Genomic DNA, 24,955 nt, shown 5'->3' on the forward strand with positions numbered 1-24,955 from the left:
ACCAAGCCCTTTGAGAACTTTATATTTAAACAGCTGCTCCTTCAAATCCTCTTGTATTGGCTTCTTGGAGTGGCGTGCGTCAGAAATGCCACTGCACCCAGCAAAGCACAACAGCCTGAGAATCATCAGTGCAATGATAAATAAATAAAGGGAGTGATAGCTTTAACCACAAGTTAATTTTTCATTTCTTTTTTCTTTTCTTGCTCCTCTAAGTTGAATCCAGATTTTGAGTAATTGCTTGTTGTTGTTGTTAATATTTTCAGGGTAACTGCCTAAGTGTAGCTGTTTTCCTGCAGTTAATTCCATTTTTCCTTGAAAATGAAGTATTTGTGTGTGGAGAGAATTCTTGTCAGAATGGAAAAGCCATTACTATTTAAAGCCGGAAATAATTAAAAGGAATATGAGCAGGCATTGTCTTCAATTCCAAGTGTTGCAATAAAAGAGCATTGTTAAGAGTTTATACTCATGTTCATTGTGTTCATCATTATCTTTTATTAAAATGTTGAGGGTTGTCTCATTACAGCTATTGCAATATGATGCAAAAAGCCACGTCTGTGATTTAAAAACAGTGGTAATGTGATGTGGCTGAGGAGTTGGGATCTAGTTTTACTCTTGAAAACTCTGTGTGGTTTTTTTTTGGTAGGCTGGGTTTTGGTTTGGGTTTTTTTTTTCTTCTTTTTCTCCTTTAAGAATCAGTGGAAAACCAAGCAGCTGTTCTCCACTTGGTGCTGTGCTTGAGCATCTGAAACCTTTTAGAGCAAACCCAGTCAAAGTTTCCAGCATATTGTAAACATTCCCTAACCCTCGCTCTAGGGGCCACAATGTGGAGCTCCAGAATATGGTAGCTTTGTTTAATAGCCTCACTTAAAAGCAAAAATAAAGTGTTCTATTAACTATTTACAGCCTTTCATTTTCTTTCCCTCCGTTTCTCTGGAGACCTACTGGCAATAATGAAATATGTATTGAAAGGAAGGCTCCAGTTGTACCAAAAAAAATGCAACAGTTGATTTTTAATCCTTGGCTCTGGGACTGTTATGTCCCTCAAGATGGTTATAGAGATATCACATGACATCTTTTTAGAGATAACAACTGTGAAACTGGTTTGATATGGCATACAGCTTATGAAATTAAAAGTATTGCCTTGTGATGTGAAGAGCATTGCCATGTCATGCTGTAGCACTTCATTAATTGCTGCAAATTGCTATTCTAATAATTAATGTAGTTAAGGACTATCATGATCACATTGACTAAATGAAAATACAAATAATTAACACTAATGGCAGAATTGTTCCCTTGTTACTCCAAAGGCTTCCCTCTCACATCAGTGTATTTTTCAGATTTCTTATTTCTTTTCTCATTTCAAGATTATACAATGCCCAAAACACTGATGAAATGAGAAAAGCTTTCAGTTGGCTAAAGAAAGTTGTACAGATGATTGAATTCAATTAACTGATTGTTAAAAAGCATGCGAAGTTTCAGGCTGTCACCTCCTTTGAGTCACTTGGAAACCATCTACAAAACAGTACAAGGAAAAACTTTGTTCCTTGTTGTTGCTCGATGATTGTGATCTCTCTTCTTCAATTATATTTGATAATCTTAATTTTGCTTTTATTTTTATGTGTTTTGTACAACTTTCCTTCAGCTTCAGCAACAATACAACTAACCTTCATGGAGGAGCTCAATCTGATAATTCAAACAGTACTTTAAAGGAAAAGAAAATTGTGACAATCCATGTCCTCTTGGAAAGAAGAAACCAATGAGCCAAGTAGACACTCATGGTTCCTCAGAATTAAATATCTTTATTATCTACTACATGAATATTATTGCTCTGAATCCTGAACTAAGCAATTATTTTAACCATAAAATGAGTTACCTTAAGTCAGTAGAATGACAGGATGAATTCTGAGCCCTTGTACCTCCTTAACAGTCTTAATCCTGGCAGTTCATCCTCAGCATCTTTGGTTTGCCAACCACTGTTGGCTCTGTCACTCTTCACACAGCCTGGGCTGTGCTTTGTTGGTGTTAAGTGATTCTCCTTGCCTGGCTCTGTCCTGTGCCTGCTGATTTCTCACATAGTTTGTCCTTGGATGGTTTATTTTATCCTCCCCCAGCTCTCAGTGCCACAGCGCCGTTCTGTGATCTCCATCCTTGCCTTCCCTGCTCCTCTTCTTTGGGTACCTCATGAATCTCCTTGCTGTCTGGGCTGGCTTTCTGGGCCACCTTTTAACTACAGACTTGTCTCCCCTTTTCTAAGCCATTATCTACACCTGTCTCTCTAATTCTCCCCTCCGTGTTGTCCTTGCTGAGGTTTAGCTGTGCTCTCAGCATGGGAAAGCTGTGACTATTTAATCTCTGTTCTAATCCTCCTCCCTTGATAACTGAGCCTCTGTTCTCTCTCATATGTGTGGTGGATCTAAATCTTGGAGACAGTTTCTGCAGTCTGGAGCAAAATTACCAAGTTTTCCTTTCCAGCCACATTTACAACACTTGCCCAGCCTTTTAACCCACATCATATTCATCATTTGGCAGTTGCTGTTTTATTCTGTTTGCACAGCACCTAGCACAACAGTGCCCTGTCATTACTGTAATGAGAAATAGTTATAATAATTATTAGTGTGTTTAACCAATGTCTGCCTAATTTGTGAGCCATTAATTTTGAGTGTAATGCATTATTCTTATTTCAGTGTGATTCTGCACACATGGAGTATTATTTGCTCTGAATTCATTAATGGCTTTAAGGAGTGATTTAGTTTGTTAATGTTATCTCATGATTTATTTAGAACATAAGTATATAGTTTAAAACAATAATTGTATTGTAAATATATTCCATTGTTGGAGTTTACTTGAAGGAATGCAGACCAGCTTTTTGATGTTAACATATCAAATTATGCAAACTGTAAACAATTTATAAATGGATTTGTGCTTTTTCTCATAAAGACAAGCTCATCTTATTCTTAAAATTGGGGAAATATAAAGACAATTTCTTGTCTTTATATTTTTGGCTTTATTTCTTTGAAATGATGAAACAAGTTAGAATGCTTTCTAACAACTCCCAAATATTAAAGTGCCCAGGGACAGGATAGGGATGATGTTTTGAAGGCAATAAATATTTCAGCTTCACATTTCAGTCTTTCTTCTTCGCTCCTTTGATCTGGCTTTGGTTTAGTTATCATTCCGCTTGAATGACTTCACACTGTCTCTCTTCCTCTCCACACCAAAAAGAAGAAGTGTTCTGCACATATTCCATATGTTTGGGGTTGGCATGGTAGGGGAGCCCTGGTTGCTGCTCGTTGTTTGTGGGAATCCCAGCCCGTGCACAGGGATGCTCCAGCCACAGCTGGGATGGAGTTAGGGCAAAGCTGTTACTGAGCTGTCACTGTGAGTTCAAAACAGAGCAGGAAAAGCAAATGGATTTTTGTGTATTCCACAGATTTGGCATTAGTACTGAAGCATTTTTCTGTAACAATTAATCCATTAACCCCTTCTTGTACAGGTATGTGGTATTTTAGGCCTGAATACGTTATTTATGTAGTGGAATAGCTGCATGCTAGAAGTTAGGTCAGAGGGGCTGTGGCAGGGAGTGGTTTTTACTGGTTGTGGCACTAAAAAGTGGTAGCATGCGTCTTCCATTTGGCTATAAATTTAATTAATTAATTAAACTGCTGCAATTTTGTGGAGTCCTGGCAGTACTGGAGCATCTCCATGTGAGGGACTCTGGTGACAGAAGCAGATCGTGGGTCTGCTTAAAATTCCCTATGTAAAGTCAAATGTATGTGTCTGTACACTGGATGGGTCCTCATATCTGTAGACACGGAAGATACTAAGGTGAAATTCTTGCATTTTGATTTGCATGGGAAATTTGGGTATGTTTTGATGCAGTTTGTTTTCAGCTACACAATTTGCTGTGTATTATATAAGAAATTGTGCTCTCCTTTGGAAATATGTTTATATAGGGGGTTTTTTTAGGGTTTTTTGAATCTAAATGAATTATGTGAATCATGATAACTGATTTTTTTTCAGCACATATTAATGAGAGTAAATTTTTTGCTTCTTGTGACATTAAATAAAAACGAAGCCTGTGTAGAAACAACAATATCCTTCTTCAGGTGCCTTCCAGCAAGTGAACAGTTTGCACTTTAGTGGGGAGCAAAGCAATTTTCCCTCAAAAGTAGAAATATTTAGGAAAGAGAGGAAGGAATGGGCAAAGACCTGTGTGAGTACAGCAAATCTGAGTACATGGGATTAGAGTGTGTGTAATGTGGGAATGGCAGGACAGCCCGGCCTTTCCCAGCAGATCTCAGCAGCAGCAGTGGGGCTGCAGGCTCAGCCATGACTCTGCTTTTCCCATACCTCAGCCTTGTCTCAGTCATTTGATTTAGTTTTAAGTAGCCCTGTGATGATTTGAGTTTTGGTGATTTAGTTTTAAGTAGCCCTATGAGAAGCAGGGAGTTGGACTCAGTGTGGGTCCCTTCCAACTCGAGATACTCTGGGATTCCTGTTTATCTCCAGGCATAAACCCAGAGTCATAACAACCTGAGACAGACTTAGACAAGGGATGGAGCCTCTCCCTCTTGTGGAGTCCATCAGAATTTAAGGTTCAGAAGCTTATTCAGTGCCAAAATATATCCTTATAGAAATTCCTTGCTCTGCTTCTGTTCTCCAGTACAGTTGGGATTCAGTGGGCTGTGCTGCCAGCAGGTTTTGAAAATCTGGGGAAGAATTTGCTTATTTGTGGATTAAAGCCTGGTATAATTTTATAAGAAATCATGAAGAGTTTCACAGCCTATTACAGTTTTCCACTGAAAATCTCTCTAAATGGCACACAGGGAGCTTGGATGTGGGTTTGCTGCTGGGATGTGAAGCTGTCCCTGTGCAGCCTTTGGGGGTATGTGTGCTCAGTGTGTGCTGGCACTTCATGTCTGGAAGGTTTTATTTTCTTGGTGAGGCTGAAACCCAGCCAGGTGCATCTCCTGCTCCCTGTGCTGTTGGTGAGCCCTTGCTCTTCAGGGAATGGTGGGAGCCCTCCAGGAAGGTGTTGGTTCATCCAACATTTTGCTGGGACGTCCCAAACTTAGTTAACCTTTCCTGTTAACCTCTGAAATGCCCTGTGTTTCGTTAGTGCGGTGCTGTAAAGTCTCACTGCATTTAGTTGTTACCTCTTGGAAGACATTTTTCAGAGCAAGACAAATATTTATGATTAAGCATGAAGAGGCAGCACGTAAGATATTTGTATTTCTCATCAGTGCACTTCAGGGTGCTGATTTCTGAAATTGAAATTCTGGACTTCACAGTCAACTTTCCCTGAGATGGTTTGTGCTGTGTAAGACTCCTCATTCCGTTGCCATGTCCTTTATACGCTGAAACAAAAGGAATTTGCTGCTTTTTAAATTGGGGGCAAAGAGTAAATTCACCCTGTTTTTATATTCAGGCCGGCTCAGCTTTAGGGGATTTAAGTGATGTAATTGTATTGTACCGGGCCCCACAACTAGTCAAACTGAAAAAAATAATCTTCAAAGTGAATATTTCAGTGCTTCATGCAAGGCACATTGCTCAGTGTCTTGGGAAAAAAAGTGAAGCTTTTCTTATATTTGTGAACCGAGGGCCATTGTTGTACAGGTTTTCTAAGCTTCTGTACAAATCTGAACTGCACAAAAAATACAGAGTGCTGGCTCCCACATCCTTAAAAATGAAGTTTTTTTCCTGCTTGTAATGAGATGTTGCATTTATTCATGGGATTAAGTACTTAAAAGAAAGGAAGGTGCATAAAACCACATTCCTGGAAGTTTGCATCATAATATTTCAAAATTAAAATGTCTTCCTGAGGAAGAAGATGCATAAATGTGGAGCCTCACTATGAGCATGAGGCCTGATATCTTGTCCTTTTAAGTTTACATTTGTTGTGTTTCCATCTGACTGGACCAAAGCTGTTGTCCCAGTGTCTCGTGACACTTGGCAGTGTGGATGCGTTTGAATAAGCTTTGATTTTTGGTTTTTCTTTGAGTGTGGATAGGAATTATTAGATGTGTTTTGCAGGGAGAGAGATTTATTATCCAGGGCTCATTGCTGAATTATGGATCTTTGGGAGGAGAAGTGGACATTTTCCCCTCTCCACGGTCTCTCCAAGATAACAAATGTGGGCAGAGCTCTTTATATTCTTCTTTCTGAGGCAGATTTTGTTCTGGGAGAGGGGAGTGATGTGCTTAATGTAATTCAATGTCAAACAGCTGTAAAATAAAAATATCTGTATTCAGCAGCTCCCTGGAATGTGGGATTTGGGGGATAACTGAGCCAAACAGCAGGAGCAGATGGAAAACTGATCCATCAGACAGCTCCTATCACTTTGAGCTTTGGAGGTGTCACTGGTGTGCCCATTCTGAGGAATGGTGGAAGAGTTTTGTACTTGGGATTTGGATCTTCTGTATCTTCTGCAGGAGGAATTTAAGTCCTAAATGGTATTTTGCCATTTGAGTTACATGGGGAAAGAAATGTTGATTTTGGTAGTGATGGTTTTTTTGCTGAGTAATTTTATTGTCTCATAAATGAGTGGAGAATGTGATGGCTTAGATTAACACAGATGTGCTTCCCCTCAAAGGAGTGTGGGAAATGGAATCGATGAGGCTGTGGAAATAAAGCATATCTGGAGGGGTGATGGATGCTCTCTAGCAAATTTGAAGATAATTTGCGCAGGTATTTTAAGAACACAAAACCAAAATCCCAAAACAATCATCACCAAAACTGTGGTACAGGACTTTGTTCCATTTCCTCCAGTTTCTGCTGGGGAAGAAAGGTATTTTCCTTTTTCTGTAAGGAGAGGAGCAGTCTCCCTTCTCAATTATTTCATCAGCTGTGAGTGAGGTGCCAAAATAAAATCTTTTTTTTGTTTTTTAAATATACATCATGAAAAAACCTCTAGAAGTAAACAGCAATGTACTGACTCAGGGCTTGTGGCATTTCTTTGATCTCTTTGCTAATGGAATTACCCTGCTCTCCTGCACTGCAAACAGCCGCTTTGTGAAGATGTAGGATTATGTTCTTTGTCCTATTGTCAAAGTCTGGTCTGCAAACCACAGAAGAGGATGTGAATACTGTAACTTTGGGCTTGGCAGCTTCCTGACCTTTCTGAAAGGCTCTCTCAGTGCTGCAGCAGCTCCTCCAGGGCTGGCAAGGTGACAGACGAGATGAATTAACTGGGCTTTTCCGTCTCTTACATGTCAGATTCTTTGTTTTATATGGAAATAATTTCTGTCAAAATGGGAAATTTATCATGAGGTACTTCCTCTGCCTGCAAAATGAAAATGTCAGCCCCAGGTCTGTTTGAATGTGTCTTCTGTCACAAGCCATGGGTGGAGCCAGCTTTGTCCTCAATGCCACCATCGTGCTCTCCAGTGTCTGAACACAAAAGTCAGGCAGCTCTGCTGACCTGTGGGAGTAGGAACATGTCACAAAAAGTTAATAACAAAACCAGTAACAAGTTAATAAAAGTTAGTAATATTTGAGGACTCATATCAAATTTTCTGAAATATTTATAAGCTACCCGAATTTTTGTCTGTGTTGCGTCAGTATAGTGAATGTCTCTACCTTTTCATGTGTATTTTTCATATATATGAATGTACACAAAATATTACAGAAACATTACTACTGATGTACCATCCAGTCTGAAGACACCCAGCCTGATTTCTATAGATGTATCAGGTTTAATATGTGAAATAGTGTAGGCTGTTGACATGAAATATCTTTGCACAGAGATTTAACATCTGTCATTACTGTAAAGGCTGAATAGACATCACAGCATTATGGCTCTCTACTAGATTAAGAAGGAACCATGTGTCACGCATTGCCCTGCTTTGCATTTTGATTTATGGCAAGCAGGGAATAATCCTGTACCTTGTGTGAACAAAGATGGCACTGGGATAATTTTCTTGGTTTTTTGTTTTGTTTTTTTTTTAATCTGGAAAGGCAGTCATGCTAAAAAGAGTATGCTTAAGTACTGGGGGTGTTAAATCTAATTTAATGAAATCTAATTTGTTAGTATTTCTACATTGTTACTATTATTAAATTTTATTAATTAGATGAGATTAATAACAGGGGTTCTACAGTGGGTAGAGAGCCATTGAAGGGAAGAGAGCCTTTGAAGGAGGAGGTTTTGTTGTGAGCCATGGACGCCGTGTTTGGGCGTGTGAAATTCAATCGGAGAAAGCGAAAATAACTCCGGCCTTCCATCGCCTTCTTCAAAGCCCTGCAAAGGGAAGTTGGGCAGAAGCTGGGACAGGAAATTGAAATCTGAATACTATTTTAAACTGATCGGGTTAAAGGCCTCTCTTTTACACCAGCACACTTGTTCTTTTATTTGATACTTGAACTCTGAAAATTTTCTGTGACTTTCTAGGGAGAAGGAGGAGCAGCTGAGGCGGGTGACGGAGGTACAGAGGCTGCAGGCCCAGCAGGCAGGCGCTGCCCTGGAGGAGTTTAAGCGGCAGGTGGAGCTGAACTCAGAGAAAGACTCTGCTGAAATGAAACAGCGGGTGAGGAGGTCACAATGCCAGCCTTTCTGAAACTCTGGCGCAGTGGGATAGCGGATTCTGATCTTATAATGCCAGAAACATGCTCCACTTGAGAGTGCTACATCAAAATCTTTCACAATGTAGTGTCTTTGCAGCGAGTCAGAAAGGGATGGTGGCGGCTGTTTCATCTTTCTGACAAAGCCAGAATTGTCATTGTTATAAAGATATCTGCAGTTGTGATACTGATTAGGGATTTTTCAGGAGTGAGAGTATAAAGGGTTAGTTTATACACCCTATGGAACAACGCTTGTCATTTCCCACTTAAATGTGTCTCTTCCTACTCTTTTCCCAGAAACTCTGTCTTCCATTAATGAGCTCCTGTAATCAGTTTGAGCCCAAACAGGGGCAGAGCCATGGTGGCTGCTGGCAGTCATGTGCAGAGGATGGAAAAATCCACTTTTCTGTCCCTGAAAATCAGGGAGTTTAGTGGCTTAAATTTCTTATGGAGCAAACGGTAGTTAAACCATTCTCCTGGGAGTTTATAAAAGGAGCCCAAGGAGTGAAAGGAGGAACAAGCAATAGGTGATCAAAAAGAAGGGGAGAGAAGGGATATTTCCTAACTCATTGTGTGGTTGAGATCTCCAGACAGAACTCCAGCTTGTAATTCTGGATTGCAGGTTCCAGCCTCACCTGCCTTGACCAAACCTCGCTGCTGACCGGAGGGTGCTGCAGGCTGGGACTGCAGAGGGTGGCTGAGAGTGCTGCCTTAGGACTGAGGAAATTCCCTTTTTGTTCTTCTCAAAGTTTTCTGAAAATCTTCCATGCAGATATTTTTAAGACCCATGCAGACTGCGAATAATAGAATTTGGGAATTAAAAAAAAAAAGGCAAGAACAAACTTATAAAAGCAAGATGTATTCAGCAAACCAGACCCACGAGGGCAATACAACAAATCCCACAATTTTAATCTGACATTTTCTGTACTGTGTGACCCTCCTGCAATTTCTTCACGACTTAAAATAATATCCTTGTTCTGATCTAAAAGGGATGTTGTCTAACTCTAGAAAAGCTAATAATAGTTTCATTCACTTAAAAAAACCTTGAGCAGAGAAAACCAATCCAAAACATAAGAAAAGTGCTAAAGAATTTGGAAAACATAGTCAACTGTAATTTTAAAATGACAGTAAATTTCTTTCAGAATATTCCTGAATTCTGGGAAATTTTGAAAATCAATTTTGCTATACTCCATGAATCAGACAGAGGTTTACTCTTTCCCTCCTTGGGTGCTAAAATCTAGAAATACTAAATGATATTGTACAGTTGAGTGGCTCTATTCTACAGGAACCAAGGTCCAAGGAAATACATCAAAGGAGCACTGCTGAAGCTCTCTCTTCATGGCTTTGGCCTTTCTCGTTCCTCTGCATCCATATACTCTTAGATAAATCCCCCAGTACATTGGGACATACAGGAAAATTCTGTGTTTTGTGGTGAGGTGGGATGTATTACTTACAAAACAACTGCAGTAGCCATAGCAACACTGTCCTTTTATCTGCATTAGAAATACTGGGCTTTAAAAAAAAACCCCATTTTTGGTGTGAGAAAAAAGGTAATTATGGAGATGAGTAGGATGGGGTCATTTTCAGTTGTTGCAATCAATATTTGATTCTTTAGTTTGGCTCTATGATAATACCATTTATTTTGCCATCTGCTTCCTATTTTGTCAAGCTTGTGATTATTAAGAGTCACCTGATGTCCACTGGTCGGTGGGTGGCATGTGTTTAACTGCAAGATCTGCATATTTTCCAGTAGTAATTAAAAAAAAAGAGAAATAACATATAGACTGTGTCATGGTACTGTTAAGTCTGGGGCTTCCTGGGTTTGGCAAACAACGATCAAGAGCCTTTGTTGGAAATAGATGAACATGACCTAATGCATAAACTGCAGAAGCCAGTAGATTTAAAGCATCTTTGCATATGTTTTTACTACTTCACTTTTTAGAACATTTTCATTCTCTCTCAAAAATTTAAAAAAACCCCTCTCCTTTAGTGCAGTAACAAGATCTGTTATTTTTCTGGATTTTATTAACCTGAGTAAAATATGGCCATGAATGTGCAATTTGAGTAAGTTCGGAGCCGGAAGAAAATGATTCATAAAACATTGAGTGCAGTCCCTTTTCTTAATGGCAGATGATAGCAGTGAGGTTCAGGAGCTGCTTCCTCACTGCTCTATTTTTCTACTTTCTACGTGGCCAACTGCTCCTACTCCAGTCCCTTCTTTTCCTGCTGGAGTACTCTGCAGTAAAATGCTTTTCCCACTCGGAGTGCTGCCTTTTCTCCTCCTTCCTGGCTGGGGAGTGATGTCCAGGCCAATTGGCACAGACATCTGTTGAACACTGAGCACTCCCTCAGGCCAAGCAGGATTTTGGCTTGTGGTTCAGAAATTCATGGGTTTCTTCTTTTTGTGGAGCAGATGGGCTTGTGGTCCTTCAAACCCCTCCACATCTTTTCCCTTTTTAGGGACACAGTTTATTCACTGCTTATGTTGGTATCTAGATCTAAAAGTCATTGATGAGTGTGCACTGCAGCAGGGTTACATATATATATTTATATATATTCCCTTGGAAACATGCCTGATGTACAGCTAACAGTTGTGCTTTTGATACAAAAGCCTTTGTTAATTGAGTTGTGAAATTGCTTCCTTGATGCTGCGTGCTGGAATCTGTGGGACTCATTATTCATAGGCGATGACTATCTTCAGAGGACTTCACTTGCAGCCAAATAATTCTCTTTTAAGTTATTTAAAGTTATTTTCTGATTTAATGTAAACTTGCTTTAATTGTGTCGTTTATGCTCTGACTCGCACATGATTTCCCTTGAATTTCCACAGGCAGTGTATTTTTAAGTGAAATATATTTGAGTCTTAAATGCGTCTAGAGAAAATATTCACTTAATTTCGATGGGATATTTCAGCACTGTTGAGTGAAAAACTGAGCCAATCCTTTGTAATTAGGGAGTGGCATAACAGTGATCACTATGTCCTTGAGTAACTAATAATCCTGTAGAGACTGAATATTCATTTTCACCACATACAAATGGTGTTGTTATCATTCCCAACAAGTGATATTCTCCTCTTTGATGGTTTACAAACAACTGTAGAAATGTCAGAACATTTCAAGCTATGCCTTTAAAAAAAAAAAAATTAAATATTCCCTTTCTTTTCCCATGTAGATGGCAGAGGTTGAAGCAGATCTAAGCAGATCAAAATTGCTGCGGGAAAAGCAAGCCCAAGAATTCTCCAGGCAGTTGGATGAGATCAAGAAAAGATATGAACAGCAGGTCAGTTGCTTTGCTCCTCCAGGTGGAGGGGAGAAAACACCCTTCCTGCAGCTGTAGGTCACTGTGTGTTGCTGTCCTTCCTATAAAAACACATTTACAGATATGCAGAGTTTTGTGATGGGGACGGAGTGGGGAGAACCTACACAGAAAATACTTTCTGTTTCTTCTTCACAATCCTTTGTACCTCTGACTCTTTCAAATTGTTTCCCAGGCTTACAGGTGGCAACACCTATTTCCATAATCACCAGGTTCAATTATTTAATGCATTATCTGTTTCTCTTCTTGTCAAGAAACAGCGGTTTATTCTTTTTATCATTTTTGACACGGGGAGTGTTCATATGAATGCTTGTTTTGGCCCGCTGAGCGTGATTTTCTTCTTTGTAATGTAATTTCAGGGTTGGGAAATACTCAGGAAACGTTTGGGTGGAGACAAGAAAGTTTTGTTTGGTACTGCTGTGAAGTGTAAAGGGGGGAGAAGCAGAAGGAGAGAAATTACTGCGTGACGCAGGCTTGGGAGCTGAGGAGCTGCACCAGACACGGGTGTGAGCTGGTACTTGGTCATGAAACTAAAGTGGCCTTTGTTGGTAACACCTGCTGAAGGATTGAAAGAGGGTTTTTAGTACTTTGTAGGAATGAGGTGGTTAATCCATGAAAGTTCTCTCTTATCACTGTTCTTGTGTGGATCTAAGCTTGAATTTCCAGCAGGGAAATGTGGTTTCATTTCTGTTTATCTTCTGTGCCATGAGAGGATGAAACGCTGCGGTTGGCTTTGGTGCCAGGCCTGCTCTGGTCCATCTGGAAGGGGCTTTTTCAGGGAATTAAGGAACAAGATCACTTTGGTAGGTGTTGAGAGACCCCTGCTCTGTGCTGGGGAGGAACAATGGTGTGTTTTGTGTGTGGCTCTTGGAACAGAAGGGAGTTTGTTGGGTCAGATCAAAGCAACGTCACCACTTGTGCTGCCACCTGACAGAGGTGACATGCTGGCCTCTGGAAGGGTGAGGGACATCTCACAGGTGTTCATCTTAACTGGGGGATGTTATTTATGGTGATTCCTGCATTTAGTGATTCAGAAATAGTCAGAGATACTGGGGATTTGTGCAGGAAAGGTGAGGAAGTTTGGTGTGCCAGGGACTTGCTGAAAGGAGGGCGATGGGAGTGTCAGGATCAGTTGGACATCTGCCTGAAAGGAATTTTTATTTAGTCATATTTTCACATCATTTTAGGGATATGGTTGGCTCACATTTTTTCTTTGCAGTTCTCATAATTTGTAGTGCATCTTTAAAGTCCCAACTAAGCATTTATTAAAAGGTTTTGTTCCCGTTTTCCCATCCCACATTTTAATCTGTAGAGATAAATGCTAACTTGCAGTGTATCAGGAGTTACAACATTCCTGTTCTACCTACAAAGAGTAAATTTTTTTTTACTGTTATAGTAACATCCACCAAGCCATAGATAAAATTTTCTGCCAATATTCAGCTGACTTTGCACACTAAAGGCAAATGATAATGTCTCATATTGTCATGGTTTGGTTCTATGTGTCTTCTTATATTCAGACCTTCTGGAGACTGTGTCAAAAAACTCACAAAGCAAGAAATTAATATGAAAGTTAAAAATGTTTTGGTGAATCTGTTCTGTAGCAATGTTGATATTGTGGTAAACATCAGTGAAAGCATTTTTCACTGAGATGTTTACTGCTTCCCATTTATTTTATTTAGTATAGCTGCTTTTACTGTAAGAAAGAACAGCTAAGCTTTATGAGACATCACTGGAACCCCAGGGTTTCAGCCCTAAACAGCTGAACAATGAGAGCCTAAGAAGAATTTTCAGTGGAATCCTGTTTATGCCCTTTTTAAAAATTTATTTCTCTTTGTCCTTCATCTGGAATGTTCTTTGAAAGTTGGTGAGCATAAAGAATACGTGCCCCTTCCTGCAGATTGCAGGGGGTTATCACTGGGAATGAGGTTCTTTTGGGAGGCACAAAGCCCCTCCAGCCCCACCACGGAGCAGGATGAGCTCAGTTCTTCCACTCTCCAAATTTCCTTTCAGTACTTCCAACTTCTGTTTCTCTGCACTGCTCTCTATTTATGCTTCAGAACTTCTAAGCCATTTTTAAAGCAGACTTTTCCTTGCCTTGTTTTACTGCATATTTCTTTGGTTGTTACTTGGCAAGGAGCAGACTGATTTAAAATGTTTAAATAGAGCAGTGAATTCGAAGTGGGGATACATTTTGACAGGGCTCCAGCAGATTTCCAGTTGGAAATAGACACCCAACCAAAAACTTGGATATTTTAGCTACCTGAGAAATGTAGTGATTGCTTCGGCATGTTCTGCCTCAAGTGTCTGAATCTAATTGTCAAATGAAATTCAGACATAAAAATGGAAGGGAAATTGCCCTACAGATTTATTTTTGTTGGCTTTTGTGGTGAGTGGCAAGGGTAGCACTGATGGCAACCTGGACAATTCAGTTGCCCATAATTTTAATCAGATTGGTAATAAAGAACCAAATTAACTGATGTGTTATTCAGTTCTTCAGTCTGAGAGATATTTTGGGAGTGTAGGCACTTAGAGCAGTGGTTTCACTTCTCTGCTTTATTTGAATGGTTGATGTCACAGGACTCTGCTTGAATACTGATTTCAAAACAATTGTTGGTGTGAATCTGGACTGTTCACTGTGGGGCTGAAAGATGGTTTTGCCTGCAGATTAGACATACTGATATATTGGTATTTATCTGATATTTATTACAACAAATAACCTGATACATTGATATTTATTTATCTTTGTCTTTTGCTTCAAAAATAATTTGGGAAAAACCACAGCAGTTAATATTTTATTAGCTTTTCAAATGCACTCAAATCCATTAATGAAGCAAAAAGGAACATTTGGATCTTGCAGTATTTGGTTTCAGCTGTCACGTGTCCCTCCTGGTTCCAGCTTCATCTGATTTGGTGCCACTTGCTTTTGAAGTATCCACTGAGAACACGCTCAGAGAGAGAAACTGGTGGGTTTTTTTTTCTTCTTTAAATATACTTTAGCTCAACTTTGTTCTACTTGCAGCTGTTAGATTTGAAAGTATATTTTGAAGAAAAAAAATAACTCCAGCAGCACCAGAGTTCCTATCTGCTGGGAGCAGCTGCTTTCGGCACTTCAAAGCCAGTGGACAGCACAGTGAAGGCCTCAGCCTTTCCTGCCTTTGAAATGGTTGCAGTATCTGTAGTTGGGCTTTATGGCACTGTCAGCACAGGAAGAAAGGTTGTTTGGTTTTTTGCACCCCCTCCCTTTTTTCTTTTTTTCATTTTTTCCCCCTACTTTCTAATTACATCCTCAATTCAGCTCAAAATACCTGGGAAGTGTTTCTGATGAGTTCATCTTCTATGAGCCCAAATGTTTGAAAGATCGTGTGCCCAGACTTCTCAGTAATGGATTTTAGTCAAATTTGACAGAAAAGTTAAGGAATTTGCTGGGTTTTTTTCCCATACCCTTGTCAGTTGAGCACTTTCTGAGAGCACATCTCTCATGGGGAGTGGTGGTTCCATGGCAGAGATGGGACAGGGCTTCATGCTGGGACGTTGCCCAGCGCACTCAAGTACATGCACACCTTTGTTTCAAGCAGATTTTCATAAATTGTTGAGAATGGAACACTTCCAGTGAACTCAATGTGATCCTAATGCTTAAATGACATTAGCTTGTCCTTTAAAAAACCCCCAAACCGTTAATAATCGCTGTGATCACTGTTACACCCATTTTGTGCTGTGAGCAGTTGTTGAAGTGACTGAGTGAATGTGAAATAAATGAGATGCAAGATTAGTAAGTGAGCCAAAGTCTAGGAAATTTTATTTCCCAGCAGGGAGAGAACACACAAAAAACCAGTTGATGAATTACTGTGATAGCAGGATGGGGTTACCTGATGAGTTATGGCCATACTCTCTGAGATTAAATGCCAGCCTAAATATATAAATAATCCTTTTGGTTTGGTTCATCTTTAACTGTGTTTATTTCCTTCCAAAATAATTATTCATGCTTCCATAGGAAAGTGGAAAGTTGTTACATGATAGCTGAAGAATCTCCCTATATCTCAGGAAATCCTTTCTTGTGACATTTATTGTTGGGTTCTGACTTCTGTAAAAGTTATGAAGAAATTAGAGTTGTCATCTTGTCCTATGTATCCAAATAGGGAAGAAAGACACCTTCAGAAATATTTTCCTGGGTATTTAATGAAATCACTTTGAAATCATGCTAAAGACAAGTCAATAGACAATGCCTTTAAGTTGGCAGCAAGACAAAGGTGTGGTTAAGTTAAATATGCCTTTTATAATAAAGAAAGTGAGGTAAAGAAGTGCAAAATACCTGGTTAAAAGTGAAAAAAGCATGTTTGTAATGTTACCTGCCAGCAGCAAGGACAACATCTGAGGTGCTGCTGGGACATTATTCTTGTTTTAGCAGTATGCTGGAGCAGAGGAAAGTGTTATTGAGAGGAGAGGAGAGGAAGAATATTCTGTAGATCTTTTTGTCTTTTATAACTTTCTAGTGAGGTTAATTTAAAGAAAAGAGTGAGGTTCTCTCAGGCAAAACATTCAGTTAGTAATTAACACTAATAGGGAACTCCAGCTCGCTTTGTCCCCATACCCTTGCTGTTAAGAGTTCCTGCCACTGCACTTCCATCCTAGCTTTCCTTCTGGCCTCATTCTTAATTTTCTGTTTTTCTGGTTTTTTAGCTTCTCTTTTACCAGTCTGTTACCCACCCAAGTGAAGGAAGCACTTGCAAAGCCCAGTTTGAAATCTGCTGTTCCTCGGACAGACCGATGTCCCAAGCATTTCTTAGCTGTACGTTAACCTGGCCATTTATTTTCAAAGATCCACAATCCATTTTTAGTATGCTGGTTTAGTTGTGAGGAGAGAGTCTTTGTGAAAAGCTTTGTTCCTCTCCTCTTTGTCTGTACTCGAAGATAATTGAAATACAGTCTGTTCTTGCAAGGAGGCCAAATGAGCACGTTAGTAGAAGCTCTAAATTTTTCATGTCATCGGCAACAAGCTGCATAAATTTCATTTAATAAATTAATCTAGGATGCATAAACGTTTCCTTTGAACCATCCTAAGACACAGATGAATACCATTTGTGCAGAATATCTGAGGAATAGTTTCTTCAATCAACATCAACTTTTTACTTTATAGCTAAAACTCACAAATGGGAAAAGGAGACGAATTTAACCTCCAAGTGAAGAGTGGGTGGAAATCTTCTCATGGTGCCATTGCTGTTTACAGAATTGTTAACCAGACAGATGGGTATTTGCACGGTCTCCTTCAGGCATCTGAGTCGTGTGTGATTCAGAGTTGAAAGCCTGAGCTCCCTGTGTAGTCAAAGAATCCACTTTGAGGGGAGGAGGGAGAGGGAGGCGATTCCAGAAACACAAACGGGTGCCTGCGGTAAACAGCGAGTCTGCCTGGGAAGGCAGCTCTGTGTTCAAAGAAGGTCCTTGGATAAACTGAATCCCTAAACAAAGACTACACACAGCAAGTTCTGCACCAGAGCCTGCTGCAGACAGGCATTTGCAGTGGCTCAAGGTCTGTTAGTTGGAAAGAAATATTTCTCTTTGCAGCCTGAGATGGGTTTGGTGGTGTGGGTGGGCTGGGGAGGAACCTCCTGATGTTCATTGTGGCACCAAGTTGGATTTAATCATGGCATGCCACTCTGTTCCCAGTATATTGTTACAAGAAGGCTGGAGAGGGATTTTTCACAAGGGCATGTAGTGATGGGGCAAGGAGGAATAGCCTTGAACTGAAGGAAGGCAGGTTGAGATTAGATACTAAGAAGAAATTCTCCACCGTAAGGGTGGTAAGGCCCAGAGAGGTTGTGGACTCCTCGTCCCTGGAAGTGCCCAAGGCCAGGTTGGACAGGGCTTGCAGCAAGCTGGGATAGTGGAAGGTGTCCCTGCCCATGGCAGGGTCTTAGAATCGGATGGGCTGTAAAGGTCCCTTCCAACCCAAACAGTTCTGTGGTTCTGTGATTTAAAACAAATTTACTCGTGCCAGAAGATTGGGAGGATGGAATGATTGAGGTGAGGTTTGCACTGCCCATACTTTAAAAATATTAAAATTCTAAAAAGCCTTTACAAGTAAAAATGTACAGATCAAGAATATAATTTTATGTAGTGAGAGTGAGACCATTCAGGTGCATTATTTTAGGGGAGGATAAATCAAACTGCAATTTGGCTAAAGACCAGCTTGTTTCTGTTAGAGAATTTCTTGCAATTCTTAGTTCGCAGTTGAAAAAGAATTATTAGTGGTTGGTGAAAAGGTATAAGTATTACAGAAAACAGTCATACCAATTAAATTATTGCAGCCTGCAATGAAATAGAAAGTCATGTACATTACCCCACGTGTGGTAATGTGTACTTCTGCACAGATGTATTTTTCACTGTCCCATTTGCCCTTGGCTCAATACAGCCCTTATATCTTGGGAGACCTTTGTGTTTCAACTTACAGCAAAATCTCCCCCCCAAAAAAGTGTAAATTAAAATCAGTTTAATTTATCTGCTGCAAAGGAGCTCGGGCAAAAGAGGTTCCGGTTTTCTCCCTTAACTTGCAGTGAAGATGCTCCTTTTTTGCCCAAAGTTATGCTGAACAAAACCCCAACGTGATTAACGCTCACTCCTCCAGTCTGCTAGATCAGATTACTTTCAGCAGCAGTATTTTCAGGGATGGGTAATCCCCATATCCTCATGGAACACGCAGGTTTATTGATAGGCTAAGGAGACAGAAAATGCTCCATTTTGCTGGAGTTGTTCTTTGGGGACGGTTCATGTGCTGTGCCCTGCCTGGGCAGAGGCTGGGGCCAGTTTTCGGCAGGCTAATCATGCAAACGCCTGATTTACAAACACTTAAATGATTTTAGGATGGAAATGCTGAAAGCAGACGTGCTGTAGGTGTGCTGCAGAGTGAGTTTAGCTCAGTGACACGTGTAATCCATCGGTGGCTTCTCCAGCCCTCAGTTCAGTCATGCCAAAACAGTGCTTATAAAATCATCCTGCCTTGCAAAACCATATTTTATATAGGTGTTACTTAAAATATTTCTGGAATTGCGGACATAAATTTACATGAATTTTCATACTTTGGTGTCAAATATTTATTGTAGCAGTTACATTTTTCAAAGAGGTAGTGAGCTAACTAATTTCCTTTCCCTCCTTTGGGGACTCTAAAAAGAATTTCAAAGGCGTGCTTGTTCTTGAGAACAAGTTGAAATTGTTCTAAAATTGAAAAGCCTAAACTTAGCGTGTGATGTAAAAGCAAAAACTGGGTAGTAGAAGGCCTTGTCTAAATTAGGGACTTTCAAAAGGTATTTGCTGGTGTTGATTAAATTACAAATCTTTGGCTTCTGAAAACATCTGCGATCGGTGGGCTGTTTATTGTCAATCTTTGTTCTTCAGGCGTGCTAACAGCAGCAGGATTTCACCTTGGCTCTGCATTAGACTGTCTCTTGTTTTAGCAAATTGTCCTAAAGCACCTCCCCTTGTGAGTGCAATTCCATCTGCCTGTGCTCATCAGCTGAGTGTCACTGCCCTGGGCACAAGCCACGCTGAGATTTGTTTGGCATCTTTTTGTTTGTGTGTGTGTGAGTGAACAACAAGAGACTGTCACAATTCTTGCATTAATCTTTTTTAGCTCTTTGTTAAGAATTTTTGTTTTCTTCTTAACATCCTTACTGTGCAAGAGTAAGGGAATTTAAACTTTGGTTAAAAGCTAAATTTAAAGTGTAATTCTGATGACCGTTTAGTAAATCACCTGTTGGCTGTTGCCTTGAACGTTACTCTGTCACACTGTGTGGAAACAAAAAATGAAGAATTCAGCTAAGAAGAAATCATAGTTTTCAAATATTTATGTTACTTGATAACAGCAATGGTAAGAGAGGCTCTCTCAGGTTAGACAGACATTCCTGCTTGGTTTTGTGTCCAAGCTATGGCTGGAGACAGGAACAGATGCTCAGGGAAGGGAATGAGAGATTTTCATCTTTGGGAGGACAAGATGAGGAAACATCCAAGGCACAATGAATGCTCTGTGATTATGGTAATAGGGCACACACGATTATTTAATGAATGTTTCTTTTCAGCCTCGCCCCTAATGCCCATTGTGAACATCGTGTTGCTTGTCTGGCTGAAATGTATAGCACCTACCAGTGCCTGTCCCTGGACACTGAAGTGCTGGAGTGCAGCAGACACTTGAATGTGATCTGATGGAGTGCTCAGCATCAAGGGGTAGACGCAACAAGATCTCAACATGACAGAATTTTTGAAGGAGGTGGTTTTGTTATATCATTCATAAAGGTGCTCTCTACCTCAAAGAAGAGACAGAATCTGTCTGGTTTGTGAAGAATTAATACAATTTTCATGCAGTTTCCTGTGATGAGGTCCTGTCGTTGCTGAAAAGCAGCATGGATTTTCTCTTTCTGTTTTTTGGTATATGTTAATTTATTTTTTCCTTTTAAAAAACAAGCCAATAAAAATACAAGAATGAGACAGAGAGGAGTGGAAGAGAAGCCATAGTGCTTGGCAGCAGTTCTGAGAGGAGCAGGAGCTTCAGGGAGTGCTCACCAGGGCAGGGAATGGCTCCTCAGTCACTTTGTGTTCTTTATTTTATTGGTTGGGAATGTGGAATTCCTGCTAATATTCATTAGGGAAGATGGGTGTGGAGGCCTCTGAGGGATGAAAATGTTCTGGTCCTCATCCTTTCTCTTCTCTCCTGTTTCTCCACCTCTGCTCCCTGCCAGAAACATCTTAAAGTACCAAACCAAAACCATTTTGGGGAATACGTACCTTTAAATGAGGAGGGTTTTAAAATTTTTCTTCAACAAATTTGCCTTTTGTAAAACACCTCCCCTCATGGTACCACCCTTTCTCTTCCCACGGATGAGCTGAAGGGACACCCCTCCTGCTGAAGGACCTTTTGCTCATTCCACCTATTAAATTAAAATCTTTGTGTCTATAAATGCTGACAGTGAAGAGATTACTAAACAAAACAATTTACTTTGGTTGGTGTGATAAAGGTGTAAAGAGTTGGAGAGGCAGGATGTGTCCCCTGCTCCCTCTGGGTCACATTCCCTGCCTGCTGCCTTGTCTTTTGACAAAAAAGTGACATCTCCAATATTTGAAGCTCTCCACAGCAAAGTGCCTTAACCCAGACCTGCATGGAACAACCAACTGAAAATGCAATAATTAAGACAGCAAAATATTTGAGGGGAAAGGCCTCTCCTGTTGACAGGATTTCTTTTTAATCAGGTCTTATTTATGAAAGAACATTAAACATTTTTTTCTCCTAAATCAGGCAAAGGCTCTACAGTTATTTTAGGGAGCAACAGCTTTTTCTCTTAGGCACAGGATGGACACCGCGAGCATCCAAGAGAAGCCAGGTTTGTACAGAAACCTTGGGCAAAAACCTGGCGTAAAGAACTTTGTGTGAGGATCCCAGGCCCAGCCTGGAAAATGTGAGGGGCTAACCCCTGCAGGGACTTCAGGCATCTTTTAATGAGCTCTTTACTGTTATTAAATAATGTAGATACATTAAACCGTGCAGTGTTGCATCTGTTCTTCTCGCTCCGTTTGCGGACGGATGCTCCCAACCACGGCATGGATGGCGCACTTCCCTTTTCAACTTGCATCACGCTGATCTGCAGTTTGAGAAAATGCCCTTTTTTTTAAAATTTATTTTAATTTAGCTTCAAATTTTCCCCGCGGAAGCCGGGCAACCAGCTGATATCATTCCAGAATTGAATGCTACAGCTTTAAGATAAGGTGCCGGGCGCTCTCGGCGCTCACACAGCGGCTCCTCCCGTCCGCTCTTTTTTTCCTTTCTCATGCTGAAAATACCCCACCATGTTCACGATAAGAGATTTCTCTTTTTTTTTTTTTTTTTTTTGTTATTTTTCTTCCTTCCCCCCCTTCCTCCTTCTCCGAAATCCACCAAAACTGAAGAAAAATCCAAGTGACTGTTCTTAGCAGCTGTGTGGCCCGGAGTTCAGTGGGGAAGCGGCTTCCTGCCGTCCCTATTCATCACCTGCTTCAAAGGCGGCCTGGCCGCTCCAGTGTGCAGGCCAGGTAGGGTGCCTTTGTGCGCAGGCGGGAGGATTAATATCAAAGCTGCAGCAACCAGGCCCTTGGTCTCAGGCTGCCATTCAGGCAAGCGGGGAGAGGCTAAGAGTGGCCAAGGTCACAGCATCCAGTGTGGTGCGGACTGGGAACGGCTCCTGAGAATAGAGGGCTTCTTATGAAATCATGGTGCAAGCTTGCGGCACAGCAGGTGCCCTTCTGGAACACATACATCTGTTTATGTTGGGATAGCGTAGCTGACAACGGGATAATAGGGCTTTGTTTTTTTTATAATTTTCTTGCTCTTTTTTTTTTTTATTTAAGGGAGAAAAAAAAAAGACAACTCTACGCGCCAGCGTTGAGGAATATTGCAGGAAGAGCGTTCGCTTTGGAAATCATAAAGAATTCTTGCAAAGCTTTAATTGCTGGGGTGGGGGGTTGTGTGTGTGTATACTTAAGCGAAGGGGCGAGCGGGCTGCCTATTAACCATTTAGGATCCTCAGTCCTGCTGAGGAGCAGCAGCGGGATACGGGGGCACCCGCCACACAATGCGACAATGCTTCCCTTTTTTTTTTTTTTTTTTTTTTTTTTTAATATTATTTTTTTGTACGCTTCCGACATTTGTACCAACAAATTGGGTAAGGATGCGCTGGATTTGCTCGGTTGTCTCCATTGTTGGGATTGTCTGGAGGAATTCTGTCACGCTAACGGTGGCTTTTTAAGAGGTGAGGTAATAGTGACGTAAAAATAAAATTGCCAACTTGATGAAATTAAGGGGGAAATTAAGCTGTAGACGAGTTGTCATGACGACAAGGATGTTCTATTGATGAACTGTACTCCTCCCTGTCCAATCAGATAGTGGAGCTGAAGCTGGAGCATGAACAGGAGAAGACGCACCTATTCCAGCAGCACAACACAGCGCAGGACTGCCTGGTCCGAGACCATCAACGGGAGATGGAGAAACTGGAGAAGCAGCTTCACGCTGCCATGGCAGAGCACGAGAGCCAAACTCAGGACAGCAGGAAACGAGACGGCCAGGTAACGATCAATAACGCTTGAAAGGCGCCCGCTTATTAGAAATTGCTGATAATGAGTGTTTCCTGTTTGCCAGCATTGTTGGTGGTGCTCGCTGGGGGAGCGTTTGCGAAACTGGCACATAAACGTGATTTCGATTTTCTTTTTTTTTCTTTTTTTCTTTTTCCGCTTTCCCCCCTCCCTTCCTAGTGCTGAATAGGGCTTTAAGTGCAAAAACCACAGGTAGCCAGATTAAAAATCCCATGGTGCGCTATAACTCGGCCTATTTATAATCTTGTCTCATTTTCTTTCATGATGGATTTGTTTAAGAAAAAAAGGTATCTGTTCTTTTTCCCCCCCAGCCCTCACACTCACCCCTCCTTTTCTTCTTCCTGGGCAAATCCATGTGAATTATATCTGCTTCGTTCGTGTGCTTTTTTTTGTTTTAAATCTCTGCAGGTAACTCACAAATGGCTTTATTTCCTTTTGTTCATGTCTTTTTTGTTTCAGTTTTTGTATTCTAGATTTGCATTGTGCGTTTGGTTCCGTGTGTCGGATGTTTGATAAGATGATGTGGGTTTGGGGTCGCTTACCATCACGTTTATTTTCCTACACACACGTACCCCTCCCATCCTCCATCTCTGTGGTCACTGTTGGAAGCCATTTGGCAGAATAACCCCCAGCTGAGGTAGCATTTGACTCTTCAAACTTCTGGATGAAATGCACACTGTCAGCATGGAAAATGATCTTTATGAGTTTTCACTTCAAAAACCATCTTACTGCCTTTTTTTCCAATGTATTTTGTAAGGACGGCGTGGTATATTTTCCTAAGAGCCCTTATTAAAAAGGCCTGCAATGACAATATTCTAAAAACTAAGGTGATTTTCTAGTTTAAAGAATTTACAGAAAATAATCTTTCCTAATCAGCGTTAGAATTGCTTATCACGCATGGATTATTTTATACGCAAACTGGACATTTTGGTAAAGCATCTTTATTGACATGTTTTCCGCGCACCACCACCTTCCCTAGGAGATGTTAGGCTCAGACTAAGAAGCATTTTCGCTCTACTTTCCCGTAGGCTGGTAGGCTGTGGCTTTTACTAACACTTCCAATGGAGCTAGATGAAACTGAATTGAAAATTTACTTTTAAAATCAATTGATTTTTTACTTTGAACGGCTCAGACTATCGAAATTCTGGCTTAAGGAAGTCCATTAGGAAGCAAACGGCTTCTTGGGGGAGGTTGAGAGGTATATTGCAAAGCCAGGACTGATTTCTCCATTTCTACCATTGTGGTTTTCCAATGAAAACGGGATGTACTTTGTGAGAACACTTGAGCAGGGGATACTCAGGTGGCCTCTGAAAAAAAAATTAAACCTCGCCTTTTATTTTTCGCTGCATTGTAACAGCGAACAAAGCCTTAAATGGTTCAAGGGATTGGTTTTTATCTTTGCATTTTTTCTTTTTGGCCCAGGATAGATTCATCTCAGCTCTGGATCTGTTTGCGAGTGTCTTTTCAGACTTGTAGCCTCCTCTCACCTGCATTTCTGATGTTGGTTTTTTGGTTTTTTTTGTGGACAAAGGCAGAGCTGTAACTCCCACATTAAAAGAAGACAGTTTTGGAATTACATAGAATTATTCTGTCTACACACTAGCGCTCATCCCAGTTCCTGTGTTGCTCTGTAACACTGAATACAAAAGGAAGGGGAATCTCTTCAGCAAATCCTGAGAACTGGGAGGTGTCCAGCTCTGATTTGTGCTCTTGGGGGTCATTTCTGGCAGAGGCTGGAGCCCAAAGTTTGGTTGTGCTTTCCGTTTGCAGGGGACCAACAATGCTACCACAGGTGCTCTGTGGAAAGCTGGGAAATTTCACAGCTATTGGGGGAATCTGAACAGTCTGAAAAGCAGAGTTTGGCCTTTTAACAGAGCTTTTCTTTGTAGTTTGAATATCCCTGTACAGTCATTTGAACATTGCTGCCATGAGAATGACATGTAAATCAGGGAAGAAAGGGCAGTTGCTTTGACTAGAAGAG

At 40.7% G+C, this 24,955-nt stretch overlaps 1 protein-coding gene across 2 annotated transcripts in view; it reads left to right on the plus strand.

Moving 5' to 3' along the window:
* The window catches only part of CEP112 (centrosomal protein 112), a 160,191-nt gene that overhangs the window by 49,028 nt on the left and 86,208 nt on the right, over positions 1 to 24,955 (plus strand). For both annotated transcript variants that reach the window (XM_041409570.1, XM_041409569.1), the window contains exons 18-20: positions 8,387 to 8,522; positions 11,728 to 11,835; positions 22,765 to 22,947. In XM_041409570.1, coding sequence (XP_041265504.1) covers positions 8,387 to 8,522; positions 11,728 to 11,835; positions 22,765 to 22,947 — 427 coding nt within the window. The remainder of the gene's footprint in view (positions 1 to 8,386; positions 8,523 to 11,727; positions 11,836 to 22,764; positions 22,948 to 24,955) is intronic.

Source organism: Onychostruthus taczanowskii, unplaced genomic scaffold (genome assembly GCF_017590055.1).
Source record: "Onychostruthus taczanowskii isolate IOZ18803 unplaced genomic scaffold, ASM1759005v1 scaffold30, whole genome shotgun sequence".
NCBI classification, from domain to species: domain Eukaryota; kingdom Metazoa; phylum Chordata; class Aves; order Passeriformes; family Passeridae; genus Onychostruthus; species Onychostruthus taczanowskii.